The following is a 13,944-nucleotide window of genomic DNA, read 5'->3' as shown; positions in this document are numbered from 1 at the left end:
TCTTTTTATTATCAAGTTAATTTTGCAGATAGTCATATTTTATTTCCAAGCAGATGTGCAGTAGCATGTGCTTCATTTTATTCTCTGTATTCAGAAAGGCAGATGTGAGGGCCAGGCCTGGTGGCTTAGTGGTTAAGTTTGCTGCACTCTGCTTTGGCAACCCGGGTTTGGTTCCTGGGTGCAAACCTACACCACTTGTCTGTCAGTGGCCATGCTGTGGTGGTGGCTCACATACAAAAAAAAGAGGAAGATTGGCAGCGGATGTTAGCTCAGGACGAATCTTCCTCAGTGGGAAAAAAAAAAGCAGGTGTGAAAAGCAAGCTGTAATAATTTTGAGAATAGTTCTGGGGAACTTGCTGAGAAAGCAGAACAGCCATTTGATCCCATGCTCTACATCAGGGGCCTATCAGGGCTCTACATCAGCAACCTAGGGCCCATGGGCCAGATCCAGCCCAAAAAATGTTTTGGTATGGCCTGCAAATAGAATGGTTTTTATATGTTTAAAGGTTGCAAAAAGCAATCAAAGAGGCATATGTGACAGAGATTATATATTATCTATCTAGCCCTTTACAGAAAAAAATTGCTGATCTCTGTTCTATATCATCTTCTCAAGACCTATGAAAGTTTTGAGAATTTTATCCTATTTGTAAGCTAATAAGTTAGCTTATTAGTTTCATGGATACTGGCAGAAGACATGAGATTCCAGGGTCAGAAACAAAGGACTTTATTACTCACAGCAATAGCAGTCACCAAAATAGCAGCATTTGCACCAGCTCCCTAAGACTCAATTCCCACAGGGCAATGTGAAGAGAGCCAGGTAATACCTGCACACACAATAGTTATGTTACAAGACTGGAGTTTAGGGAACCTGAGCTTAGGGAACCTGAACCTTCTATAATGGGCAGTGAGGGTACTTGCTCTTTGCTCCCATGGAAAATTTATCTCAATCTTCCAAGGCTGTTTGCTGCACAAACAATGAAGAAAAGACAGCCTGGAACAAGGGCAGTCAATGTCTCTGCTTGCAAGACATGCAGAAACACAAGAGACCCGCGGAGAATTGTCTCCAATAAATCTAAATTTGTAGCTGTAGCTACTACTTTCAGCATGTTATGATAGCTATATCATTCAAAAAGTTGATCTGAGCCAAGAAACTGTTAAAGTATTTTCAGTATTCTGTTAAAGGGTAGAGGAAATAATATAGTACCTCATACATATTTCTAAAAGTAGTTTAAAATCCTAACATTTAAAAAACTATTTTTCAGCTATTTTGAAATTTCTGATATTCAGAACGGTTTATTTCTGATAGCACCCAGGTTACTGACAACTTATTCTATATTCACCTTTGAACTAACTTCTTAAGTGACTTCTATGTTTTCTTTAGTGGAGGCACAACTATACCATGTTTGATTCAACTTTTAATATTATGGTTCAAAAATTTTTTTTAAGTTATCCTAGAATTTAATGAGAAACACACATTTCAGAGAAGAAGTTTAAACATTTTAGGAACATATTTTAATTGTATGATCTAACCAGTATTATAGTTTTATTTAATTTCTAGAAGTAGAGCCAGCTAAGCAGATTTCTTGCAGCATTATTAATGGAACATATTATTTTTAAAAATTAAAAAACATTTTAATTTTAAAAATTAAGATGCAGGGGCCGGCCTGGTGGCACAGTGGTTAAGTTCGCACGTTCCGCTTCTTGGCGGCCCGGGGTTCGCCGGTTCAGATCCTGGGTGTGGCCATGGCACCGCTTAGCAAAAGCCATGCTGTGGTAGGCGTCCCATGTATAAAATGGAGGAAGATGGTCATGGATGTTAGCTCAGGGCCAGTCTTCGTCAGCAAAAAGAGGAAGATTGGCAGTAGTTAGCTCAGGGCTGATCTTCCTCAAAAAAAAAAAAAAAATTAAGATGCAATTAAAAAAAAAAACTCTTTCATAAGTTAAAGTTTTACAAGGCTATAAACTAAATAATATTTAGTTAAATATTTAAAAAACTGCTTTTATTTAAAACAATAAGTTTAGTAAAATTGGGAATCTTTTAGAAAATCTGGATCATTTTTAAACGTCAGATATAGGAAAATTAGTAGAATTCCCTGGGTCCAATATGAAAATTTCTTAACCCTCAAAAGCAAAAATATGAGGTCAAGTCTTAACTGGCCTAATGCTTATCACATAGGCCTGAGCTGAAGAACTCTGGAGAAAGCAATATTAGTTTGGGGATAATATGGACTCTCATGTTTCCATTAGGCACTATCTGGTGGCTCTCAGTTCTTAGTCTACTGAACAAAAGTTGAGGATAAGATTTGATGTTACACTAGCTAATTTTACTCAGTGATTTTTACATAGCTTTAAAACGTATTAGAAACAAGAATAATATGTTAACATATATCATCCACACTGAAATACCTTTTAAAACCAATGACTGGAAAAGAATGGGTTTCCATACTTTCTAGATGGTATTTTAAATTTTATTTTATAGTAAAATACAATACCATAGTATAACAAGTTTGTTTTCCTCTCTCAAGAAACTGTAAGCAAATATTTGAAGACATGGTTAAGAACCTTAGAAATAATAACCATTCTTCGTAAAACCACTTGGAAAACAGTTTTTCATGTATGGTTTGTCACCCTTTATCCAAGGTAAAGAACACACCCTATGAACCAGCAACACTCTCCTAAACATAGACCCTACAGAAACTTACACACATATTCACCATGGGATGTGTAGTAAAATGCTCACAGCAGCAACGTTCACTATAACAAAAACAAAACTGATCTGGAAACCACCAAAATATTCATTAAAAGTAGAATGGCTACATCAATCGTGGTATATCCATACAAGGTAATACTATAATGTTGTGAAAATAAATGCACTGCAACACACATAACAACATGGATCAACTGCACAAATATATGCTGAAAAGCAGCAAGACACAGAGGGAACATGCAGTATGAATCTATTTATAGTATGTTTAGGGATGTATACATAGATAGTAAAACCAAGGAAACGACTATCACAAACTCTCTGGGGATAGAACAAAAGGGTTATGAGCTGGAAGGGGCATACTTGGGGAGCTTCTGGGGGCCTGGCCATGTTATGTTTCATGACCTAGATGTTGATTTACATAGATATTTGCTTTGTAATTTTCATCAAAATGTATGTATATGTTTTAAACACTTCCCTGTAATGTATGTTATGTATCATAATAAAAACTACAAAAATAAAACAAAGCACCCCATACCATTCTGCATCAAAACCACTGTTTACACAGACCAATATTCTGTCTATGATTCCAAAGGGTATCATATGCTAGTTTCCAAGGAGTCATCCTTAGACTTGCAGGATGAATTCTAAGGTTTGGGCATTAATAATCCCAAAATAAAGTACAGAGAGACTGAATGTGGAACTGTGTCCAAACTATCCCAACAAAAGTCAGTACCAGTACTGAGAAGAGATTCTATATTTAGATGAGAAGATGGAACATCCAATTCTTTCCTCATTATTAGATTTTTAATATTCATTCCTAAATTAGATATAAGTCATTCCTTTTCAAGAATATTATATTTCCTGGTGAATTTACTTCATAAATTGCAAATCCTCTTAAACAACCATACTAATATATCTTCCAACCGTCATTGCTCATATTCACCTCGCCTGCACAGAAAGCATCTGAGAGCTGAATAAAAGAAGTATATGAAGCATGTCAAGGGGCTTAAAATTATCCAGTTAAAAAAAAACCTATTCTCAACTCATGCTCCACATCCAAATATATAGTGGTGGTGATGGTGGAGAAGGAGGAGGAAAAGAAGCTTTGAATTGCTATGGTACATACACACACCATTTTGCAGGGGGAAAAGCTCTTTAAAATGTTAGCTATGTGCTATTTTCACTTAATATTTGTAGGTACATTTTCAGTTCATGTTCAATATAATTATCATTTTAATACTAGTATTACAATGTTTTATAACCCTTTAAAATGAAGGTTTCTACCCACTGGCAGGACCCATCATCATAGAGAATTCCAGAAATCCATGGGTTTTGGCTGGCCACATGTCTTCCCAGTAAGAGACTGTATTTCCCAACCTGCTATGCACAGCCAAGAGCCTAAATTTTGGCCCAAAAGATGCAAAATAGCAAGAAATGAAGCAATGGTCTCTGACCCAGAGCTGAGAGCCTCGTGATGAGAGTGGCAGAGCTACCTGGCTAGCCTGAGACACATCATTTCTGAACTCTTGTCTGAGTAAAAGATAAATGTCTATCTCATTTAAGCCTTGAAATTTGAGGATACTATTAAAGCAGATTTTAACAAAAGCCTAAATACACACTCAGTTAAATTATTTGTAGAAAATTGCTAAATCATTGCCTCATATCAAAACAAAAACAAATGTTATAAGAATTAAGGGATTAAAAAGAAAAGTTTATACTGAAATATATATACATATTAATTTTACGTACAAGATCTTGAGATAGCAAAGACCTTTCTAAGCATTATATCAAAGATAAAAAGCACAAAGAAAAAAGATTGAGATACCTGATGGCAATACCTCTTTAAAATAATTACACATCAATACTATGATGAACAAAATTACATTGCAGGGCCAGCCCTGGTGCCCTAGTGGTTAAGTTCAGCACTCTCTGCTTCAGTGGCCTAGGTTCGGTTCCTAGGCACGGACCTAAACCACTCTGTTAGCAGCCATGCTGTGCTGGTAGCCCTCATGCTAAAAAATAGAGGAAGCGAGGCACGGATGTTAGCTTAGGGCAAATCTTCCTCAGCAAAAAACCAAAAACAGAAACAAAATTACAATGTAACTGACAAACTGAAAAGAACCAATTTAGTTTAAGGTTCACATCTGTGATACATAAAAAGTTCTTAAAGTTGGTAAGTAAAAGACATCAGAAAAATGGCAAAGAACATTGCATTAACACTGATTCTTGCCTGCCAGCCATAGGAACCAACTCTGTTAACTTAGAGTGAATTAGTGGAGAATATGGTAAAGCTAAAAGGAAGAAGAAGTGGATGCAGAAAGGATGAGAAGTAGTTCCAGAGGGTGTTGGTAGCAGGAACTACTATCCAGTCTTCCCTGAGTGCTGCCACTGGAATAAATGGACGGTGGTTCCCTGGAAACAGACTGAAGGTGGAGGATTGCATAGAGAAGGCTGGCAGGGGAGTGCTCTCAGGAGATCCACCTACAAGGACATGAAGGCAGGACTGGGCAGAGGGAAAAGCAGATCCACAGTGAGGATGCAACTGAAACCTCAGCCAATCCTACAGGGTGCTCTTTAGAGTAGTCCCAAATAGAGGCAAAAGCCTTTGTATTGTCCCTTTAGCCAGTCCTGCCTTGGGCTGCCCCCATGCAAGGCAGTTCTCCAGTGAGGGTGGCAGTGAGGCATGAGTAGCTAATAATCCCAGCAACTGGACGTATTTTCTGACTTTGCATGACACCACTCAAAATTCAAAACTCTTAGGAGAGCCAGATTGGCACATTTGGTTATGTGCTCACAATTAGGCTGGGGTAGGCATGGTCCTCTAATATTACGTTCTTCCAAAACTGCACAGAGAGGCCATTCCCACAGCCCACCAAAAAAAATTTGCATGCTATGACCAAAACAAGGCAGAATGGAGGCCAGACTTCCAGAATATAGCAAATGTCTATTACAGATACAAACAGGCAATTCAGAAATAATGATACATAAATGATTAATAAACTTTAAAAAGTTTGTCCTTACTAGCAGTCAATGATCGGAAAATTATACCATCTTTTGCTAATCAGATTGACAAAGATTAAGAAGAAGGATCTCTCTCAGAATTTGTAAGGCTGGTAGAAGATAGGCATCCAAATACAATGCCGACAGAAGAATAGACTAATATAATCTTTCTGAAAAATCAATTTTGTAATGTATGCCAAACGTTTTAAAAAAACACATACCCTGCAATTTCACTTGTAGAAATGTATCCTAAAGAAATAATCAACTATGAAGACAGATATATGTATAAAGATATTCAATGCAGCATTGCTTGCTATATTTATAAAGGAAGAAAATAAAGTAAACATTCAAACATAGATGATAGACTCAGTAAACTATGATAAATCTAAATAATGCAATATTACAAAGCCATTAGAAATCATGCAGTTGCAAGATATTTATATATACAGAAAGATGTTCATGTTATTGGTAAGTTTTAAAAATTACAAAACATACAATAAGTCATTTTGTAGTATCACAAACCAAAAGGTAAATGTTATTTTAGGGTGATGGCACTTTAAGTACAGTTTCCCTTTGATTTTTCCTATGACTTTTGCATTAAACATGTATTACTTTTATAATTAAAAAATATTATATCTAATTAGTTGACCTCTTATAAATGTGAAATTTTTAATTTGTATTGTAGAATTTCACATCTTTAGAAATTAGTTGAAATAGAAGTGGACTTTTAGTTCCAATTTCTTGAAAAACAAAAAGCATTTCTTGACTAATCAGAAGAGTTGACACCCAGGGCCATATTTGAAGTCAGGTGCAGTAGCCCAGTTTTAAGTAAAAACAATTACTTGAACTGTAAAAGTCTGTCTTTATTTTTATAATCATTAGTTGCTTTTTTTAACTGGGATGTTGAACTTAATAGTTTTTGCCCACATTTAAAGGAAGATTAAATTACTTGGAAAGGGTTCATAGGAAAGTAATAAAAATAAAATTATGTACTAGGGCTGGCCCAGTAGCATAGTGGTTAAGCTCGCACTCTCTGCTTCAGTGGCCTGGGGTTCTCAGGTTCAGATCCTGGGTGCAGACCTGCACACCGCTCATCAAGCCATGCAGTGGTGGTGTCCTATGTACAAAATAGAGGAAGATTGCTACAGATGTTAGCTCAGCAACAGTCTTCCTCAAGAAAAAGAGGAAGACTGACAACAGATGGTAGCTCAGGGCCAATCTTCCTCACTAAAAATAATAATAATAATAATAATTATATATTTAGAAATTGGGCTCTGTAACGACATGCAAGAGGAAACCATTAAGAAAATAAAACCAAAAATAAACTTATATTTCATGAGTTAAAATAACCTCTAAAGAATAGGACAAGAAGCAAAAAAATTGAATTCTTCTAAGAATAATTTAGTTTAGCCATTAGGAAGAATGTCCTGTTCTTAAATAAGTATTTGAGTGTTTTTTACATGTCTAATACTACGGCTGTAAGGACTTGCAACCATTAGAATGTGTTACTAAAGGAAAAAAAATTGTTTTTAAGTGTCAAAGGTAGATAATCACTCTTTCTTCAAAGTAGGGGCTTACTAAACAATCCTTTAAGATCCCTTCCATGTTTATGGTTTTTTGACTTTCAGGCATCTTAAAAAATTATAAAAATATATCTCAATTATACTTATGACTTTTTGAAAGTGAAAAAATGGATTAATCATTAAGGAATAACAGAGGATAAAAAAATTAGATATTTTTCATTAACAGTGAAGAAAACATAGATATAGAATTTAGTTATGGGATACATTACAATATTTGACTCCATAGTGGGGGAAGCAATTAAAGTAATTATTAATGTGTGTGTGTGTTTTGTAAATGTTGGTGTGTGTGTTTTAAATCTCTATTTTTTTTGCAAAGTATAGTGCAATACAGTGAATGCAGACAAAACATTCCTATAGCATACTTTAGTATGTAACATACATTTAGTAGGTAATGGTTTTAGTAACAACCCTTGGTTTTAAAGGGCCTAGTAGGAGGAAAAATGGATTTAAGGTGAGTAAGAAAGAAATCCTCAGTATAGGGTGTTATTCCATCTTCCAAACAAGTGGCAGCAAAATAACGATACTAACAATTGCTTTAAAAATCCAAAATCTGTAACAGAAAAAATAGCTTACGTGCTACTCAAAAAATCACTTAAATGCCTCTTAAAAAGAAACCAAAAAGCAAAATTTAAAAACTAAAGAGGACACATTCACAAAAAAAGATAAAATTTAAAAGGTTTGCTTAGCACAGTTTATTTTGAATATTAAAAATCTTAAACATTTACTTAATGTTTATATACATTAGGGCTTACTATGTATCAGGCACTGTTCTAAGCACCTTACAGATAGTAATTCACGTAATCCTCGTATCTCTAAGAGGTAGCTCCCATTATTATCCCTATTTTACAGATGAGGAAACTGAGGCACAGAGGTCTTACTAGCCCAAGGTCACACGACTAGTAACAAGTGAAGCTGATATGCAAATCCAGGTAGTCTGGCTATGGAGACCATGACTGTAACCACTAAGCTATTTTGTAAAGGTATTCATATTTTATATAAATATTTGATAATTTTGAGCGTTAAAGTTTGCAAATGTTCACAGCCTACAGAGTTAGAAGCAAAAAGTAAATCAGTGCATACAGAAAACAACTTTTCCAACACAAAATTTGAGGGGAAAAGATTTCCTTGACTAGCTGTATGACAAATACATGAGTAAGTGGAAGTGGGGAATGAGAAAAGACAGAGATTATGTTTATTTTAAATGCATTTGTCATGAAATTACTGCTTGAAATAGCAAAACATAAAAGACTTAAATTCAATAAAACCTTGGCTGTCTTTTTGGAAAGACAAAATTTACAAATATGAACTTAAATATTGTTTAGAGAAAAAGCAGTCAGATTTTGATTAATGTTTAATTCTATGGCTGACTTTAAAATCTTTATAATATTTTTAATTAAAGAAGAATGTGATTGAAACTTAGGTAAAAATAACAAAATTATGACATTTACAGGATAAACAAACTTCTTTAAGGTAGGTTTTTGGGTTTTTTTTTCCCCATGATAGGATAATCACTTTTTTGTTAAGGGAAATACCACTGACCTAATATCTATGCTGAATGCCACCTAGTAAAAAAAAGGAAAACTATGACCAGGTGGAAAGTGAGCACAACACATCTATCTAAAACGCACTATAAAACAACAACAAAAGGAGTTGATGTTAAAGGCTCTACGTGGTTTTGTAACTCACACGTTTAATGCTGCAGATATGAAGAGTTGTAGGTCTTACATAATTTGTCTCCTGTTAGGACATTTTAACATTTGAGAAATGAGATGGTTGGAATAACAAGCTAAGTCCCTTCTAGTTCTAAAATTCTAAGTACATTCAATACATAGTACTGAGTACATTGGTACGTACATTGTCAAAGGCTGACTTTCTGGCAAAAAGGGAAAATGAGAAAAATGACCGGAGACCTCCTTCATTACACTGACAGATCTGTTTTTCTCAAGGTTGGTTTCTAAATTGACAAGCAGGGAATCTGATAACTAAACGTTTTCTAATAGTGAACTAAAGGAGACCTCTCCTGACAATGTTTCTACAAGTTTCACATGCATATTTTGATTATATCTCCTGGAACTCTTCCTCCCCTCCCATTATGTTGGCTAATACATGTTACTAAATTCAATATATAGTCACCTCTCATCTTTCTCCGCCTCTTGGCCCAATTTAACACAACCTGTCCTACTGCAAAAATGCCTTCATCTGGTGTTCTTTTCACCTCTCAGGCCACTCCTCCTTTTATCTACTCATTAAATGTTGGAATTACACAAGGCTGGATGCTAGGCCTTCTTTTGAACTCTATACCTATGCTGTTCAATATGATAGCCACTAGCCCATGGGGCTATTTAATACACTTAAATCAAAAAACTAAAAAGTTTGGTTCCTCGGTTGCACTAGGCATTTCAAGTGCTCAATATCCAGAAGTGGCTCATGGATATTGCATTGGCAAGCACTGATACAGAACATCATTGCAGAAAGTTCTATTTTACCGTGCTGCTCTCTCTACCATCTCCCTGAGTGATCTTATTCATGCCCATGGTGTCATTTATCATCTATTTGCAGAAGACCCCCACATTTGTACTCTCTCATACAAACTTCTCCGTTGAGCACAAGACCCATGTAGTCAAATACTTTCTTAACTTTTCCTCTTGGATGTCTCAAAGTTACCTCCAGCCCAGAATGCCCGACTAAATTTCTCACATTCGTCTCCAAATCTGGTTTTAGAATGTTACTATCATCTAACGCCAGGTGAACAAGTTAGAAAACTCAAGTTATGCCTTATTCTCCTCCATTCTTTTAATCCATTTCCAAGTCCTTTGAGTTACCTTTTAAGCACCTCTCAAATTTTTCCCCTTCCTCATCTCCCCTGCATGCCCCATAATCCAAACTCCTATAGCTTGATTAGTAGAGAAATCTTCCTGGATTCAAATCTTGGTTTTGGCTGAGTGACTTTGGACAAGTTACTTAACCTTTTTTCCTTAACCAAGTTTTTCATCTGTAAAATGGGGCTAACACTATGATTTTCTTCACAGTGTTGAAAGAATTAAGATTATGAATGTAGAGTTTAGCACAATATCCAAAACATAAGCTCCCTATAAATGTTAGCTACTATTACTACTATCATCTCCTGCCTAGATTACTGAAAATGTATCCTGTCTTTCCATGCTTACTCTTGCTCCTTTCCAATCTTCTGTCCACAATATAACTAACCAGAGAGACTCTTAATAAATGTAAATTTGATCACATGCCCCTCTTTTTCCCTAGAAACCCATTAATGGTTTTATAGGGCTTTTAGAATAGACAGACTTACCTCTTATCACTCCTGCCCCTTAATCCCTATGCTTTAACTAAACTGGCTTACAGCTACTTAGTCAGGCCATGTTCACTTGATGAGGGCTTTTGCCCACAATATTTCTTTTTTGAAACCCCCCTGCAAGTTATAGTTTAATCCTAATCAGCCTTCAGACCTCAGCTGAAGTCAATTCCTTCCTAAGTCCAGTCCCACTACTTTGCATTCTCATTGTACCATGTTCTTTTCTGTCCTAGAGCTTCTCAGTTTGCAATTACACGTTTCTACGAGTGACTAAGTGACTACTATTTATTATTACTATACATTTATTTGTTTCCTCCAACAGACATCTCAGACTGAGCTCCTGATATTCCTCTCACCCAGACCTGCTCTATCCCCCATCTCCTCTAACTCAGAAAATAGCAACACCATTCTTCCAGCTCCTGAGGCCAAACCTTTTGGATTCTCTTTCACACTCCATGTCCATTAGCAAATTCTGTTGCCTCCCCAGAATTCATCTGCTTTCCCCCTATTTCCCCATTACCCATTGTGGTCAAAGACATAGCATCACTTCCTGGATTGCTGTGATACCTCATAACACATCTCCTTGCTTCTTTCTTTGTCTCCACCACTTACCCCCTTGTATATTTACAACAAGGTAGCTAGAATGATTCTTTAAATATGTCAAATCATATCATTTTTCTACTCAGAGCCTCCAATAACTTGCCATCTGCTAGGGACTGAATTGTGCCGCCCCAAAATCCAAATATTGAAGCCCTAACCCATGTGGCTGTATTGTAGACAGTGCCTTTAAGGAAGTGATTAAGATTAAATGAGGTCATAAGGGTGGTACCCTCATCCAATAGAACTAGTGCCCTTATAAGAAGAAGAGACAACAGAATTCTCTCTCCACCACGTGAGGACATGGTGAGAAGGCTGTCTGCAAGTCAGGAAGAGAGCCCTTACCAGAATCTGACTATATTGGAACCCTGACCTTAGACTTTCCAGCCTCTAGAACTGTAAGAAAATAAATTTCTGTTCTTAAAGCCACCCAGTCTATGGTATTTTGTTATGGCAGCCCCAGCTAATCTACCATCTCCCTCAGAGTAAAAGCCAAAGTCCTCCCAATAGCCAAAAAGGTCCTACACATTCTGGTCCATTAGGCCCCCAACCCCTAAACTCTCTGACGTAATCACCTTTGATTCTCCCCATTCCTTAAGCAGCTTCAGCCACACTGGCATGTATACAATTCCATGAACGTGTCAGGCATGCTCTCACTTTTGGGTTTTGTGTTTCCTCTCCTTGGAACATTGTTTTCCCAAATATTTGTATCACTGACTTCCTCACTCAAATGTCATCTTCTCAGTGGGGGCAGTCTATGAAAAATGTTACCACTTTCATCTCACACACATATCCTATTCCCCTTTCCTTAGCAGTCCCTACTAGCATGCTATATGTTTTATGTATTTATTGCCTCTCTCTCTCTCACTAGGCTTTGAGCTCCATGAGAGAAAGGATTGTCTGGTTTGCTCACTGCTATATCCCTAGAACACCGAGCACCTTATAGTAGGTGCTTACCATGTGTTCAGTTCAATGAATGTTGAATTTCAACAGCCACTGAATTAGCTTTGCTACCGCATAGATCAGGCACTATGGGAGCAATCCCCTAACAGAAACCGCACTGCTTAAAGGACCACCTGGTTTTCTGGCCTCTTCTGGTCTTCTGCTAATACTATTAAAGCTCAAAAGGGGCTTTAAAAACTGTGGCTATATGATCCAAGACCTGTTCCTTCCTCTTTCCATCTTTACAAGAGAGATAATAAACCGTGATGAAAAGATCATGACAATATTTTGAAAACTGCCTGATTGCAGCTTTCTTCACAGTATTTCCAAACAGTTCTGCAAACTCTGAGGCTCTTTGATCATGCTTCAAGGATTCAGCAAAGATGGTGTTTATCCCCAAAATAAAACTTAAAAATACATAAATGAGTGCATAAATAAAAGACAAGTGATATGATCGAAGAAGCCATTCCTTCTTGTTGTCTGTTTTTCTATAGGGCTGTGGGTAGAATTTAGGTTACAAATGGATTCTGCTGCTAAGAAAGTTGCAAAATAATTATATTCCCCTACATTTTACAGAAGAGACACTAAGCCTGCAGAAGAGAGGAGTACCTTTCTGTTTTAACTAAAACAGAGGAATTCTTCACAACCTAAATCGTGATGAAACTTCCCGAATAGGGCTCCACGGTTAGTTACTGCACAGTGTATTCATTCTAAGCTGAGCTTCCCATCATTTCTGGAAATGCCCCAAGTTAAAAACCACCTGGAAAGAATGAGGTATCACAACTAAGCTCCCTTCTCATTTTCAAACATCACAGCTTTTAAAATAAAGGTGTCATCGGAAGTGTGGACACACCCACTGCATCGCGACTGGAATTAGTCTCTGGTTATGCAAATCTAACGCGCCAGGCGGGTGAGTTTACCGCCTCAAAGGCAGCACAGAGCAACCTGCCTTCCCCTGGGCTCAGGCCCAGAGCGTGTGCGGAGAGTCGTGGCGGCTCGGAGCTCCCAGCTGACCTCGCGGGGGCGGGGGCGCACATCGCCCGCAGCTCCGGAAGCACCTGCGGGCCCGACGGGAAAGCCTCGGGCATCACCCGCTGGAGCGAGGGGCGGTCGGCGGCTACGGCACCGCCTCGGGTACCACGCGCCTGAGAAGAAGCGGCCCAGTCGCCCCGCAGCATCTCGCGAGATCTCGCCGGCTCAGCCCCAAGTATTGCGAATTCAGAACTTGGGGGGAAAAAAAGCGAGCAGACGAGAGCCCCTGGAGCCGCCGCGGTGGAGGCAGCTGCCGCGGGCGCATCAGGAGTCCGCGTGCGCCGAGGCAGGGCCCAGGCGCCGTCCGCAGCCTGGGCTGCCGTGGCCTGGGCTGCCGGCCCACTGACGCGCGGCCCCAGGGGCGGGGAGAGAGGGAGGCGGCCGGGGGGGCCAGCTCCTTTTCGCCGCAGAGCGGGGCGGGGGAAGGAGGTGGAGGGGTGGGAGGAGGGCGACGGAAGAGGAGGTAGCGGCGCGGAGATCTTCCCGGCGACGGCGGCGCTGAGGCGACGCGCGGCCGCGCCTGCTCCCCGATCGCGCGGCTAGAGCTGCTCGCGGGGCCCGCTGCCGGAGGCCGGGTGCGGACTGGCCGCCCGCGCCCCTCGCGCGCGCCGCTCTCGCGTGGGGGCGCGCAGCAGCCTGGGAGGGCCGGGGCGCCGTGGGAGCGCCGGCCGCGCGCCGCTGCGGGACTTCGGGTGGGCGGGCTGAGGGGCGGAGGAGCCGCCGGCCCCGCCTCCCGCGTGCTGCATCCCCAGCCAGCGCCGCCGCGGCCCCGC

The 13,944-nt window shown here is 39.2% G+C and overlaps 1 protein-coding gene across 1 annotated transcript; it reads right to left on the bottom strand.

Annotated features, from left to right (window-relative positions):
• Nucleotides 1-708: 708 nt before the first annotated feature.
• Nucleotides 709-13,917, bottom strand: LOC138917346 (cyclin-dependent kinase inhibitor 1C-like). Its single transcript, XM_070233358.1, has 3 exons — nucleotides 13,755-13,917; nucleotides 12,993-13,691; nucleotides 709-1,881 (listed from the first exon to the last, which is right to left on the bottom strand). The coding sequence occupies exons 1-2, from the start codon at nucleotides 13,915-13,917 to the stop codon at nucleotides 13,024-13,026; spliced, it is 831 nt and encodes a 276-aa protein (XP_070089459.1). The 3' UTR covers nucleotides 709-1,881; nucleotides 12,993-13,023.
• Between the last annotated feature and the right edge of the window lie 27 nt (nucleotides 13,918-13,944).

Source organism: Equus caballus, chromosome 14, assembly GCF_041296265.1.
Source record: "Equus caballus isolate H_3958 breed thoroughbred chromosome 14, TB-T2T, whole genome shotgun sequence".
In the NCBI taxonomy this organism is placed as follows: Eukaryota; Metazoa; Chordata; class Mammalia; order Perissodactyla; family Equidae; genus Equus; species Equus caballus.
This window is presented reverse-complemented; position numbering and strand designations above follow the sequence as displayed.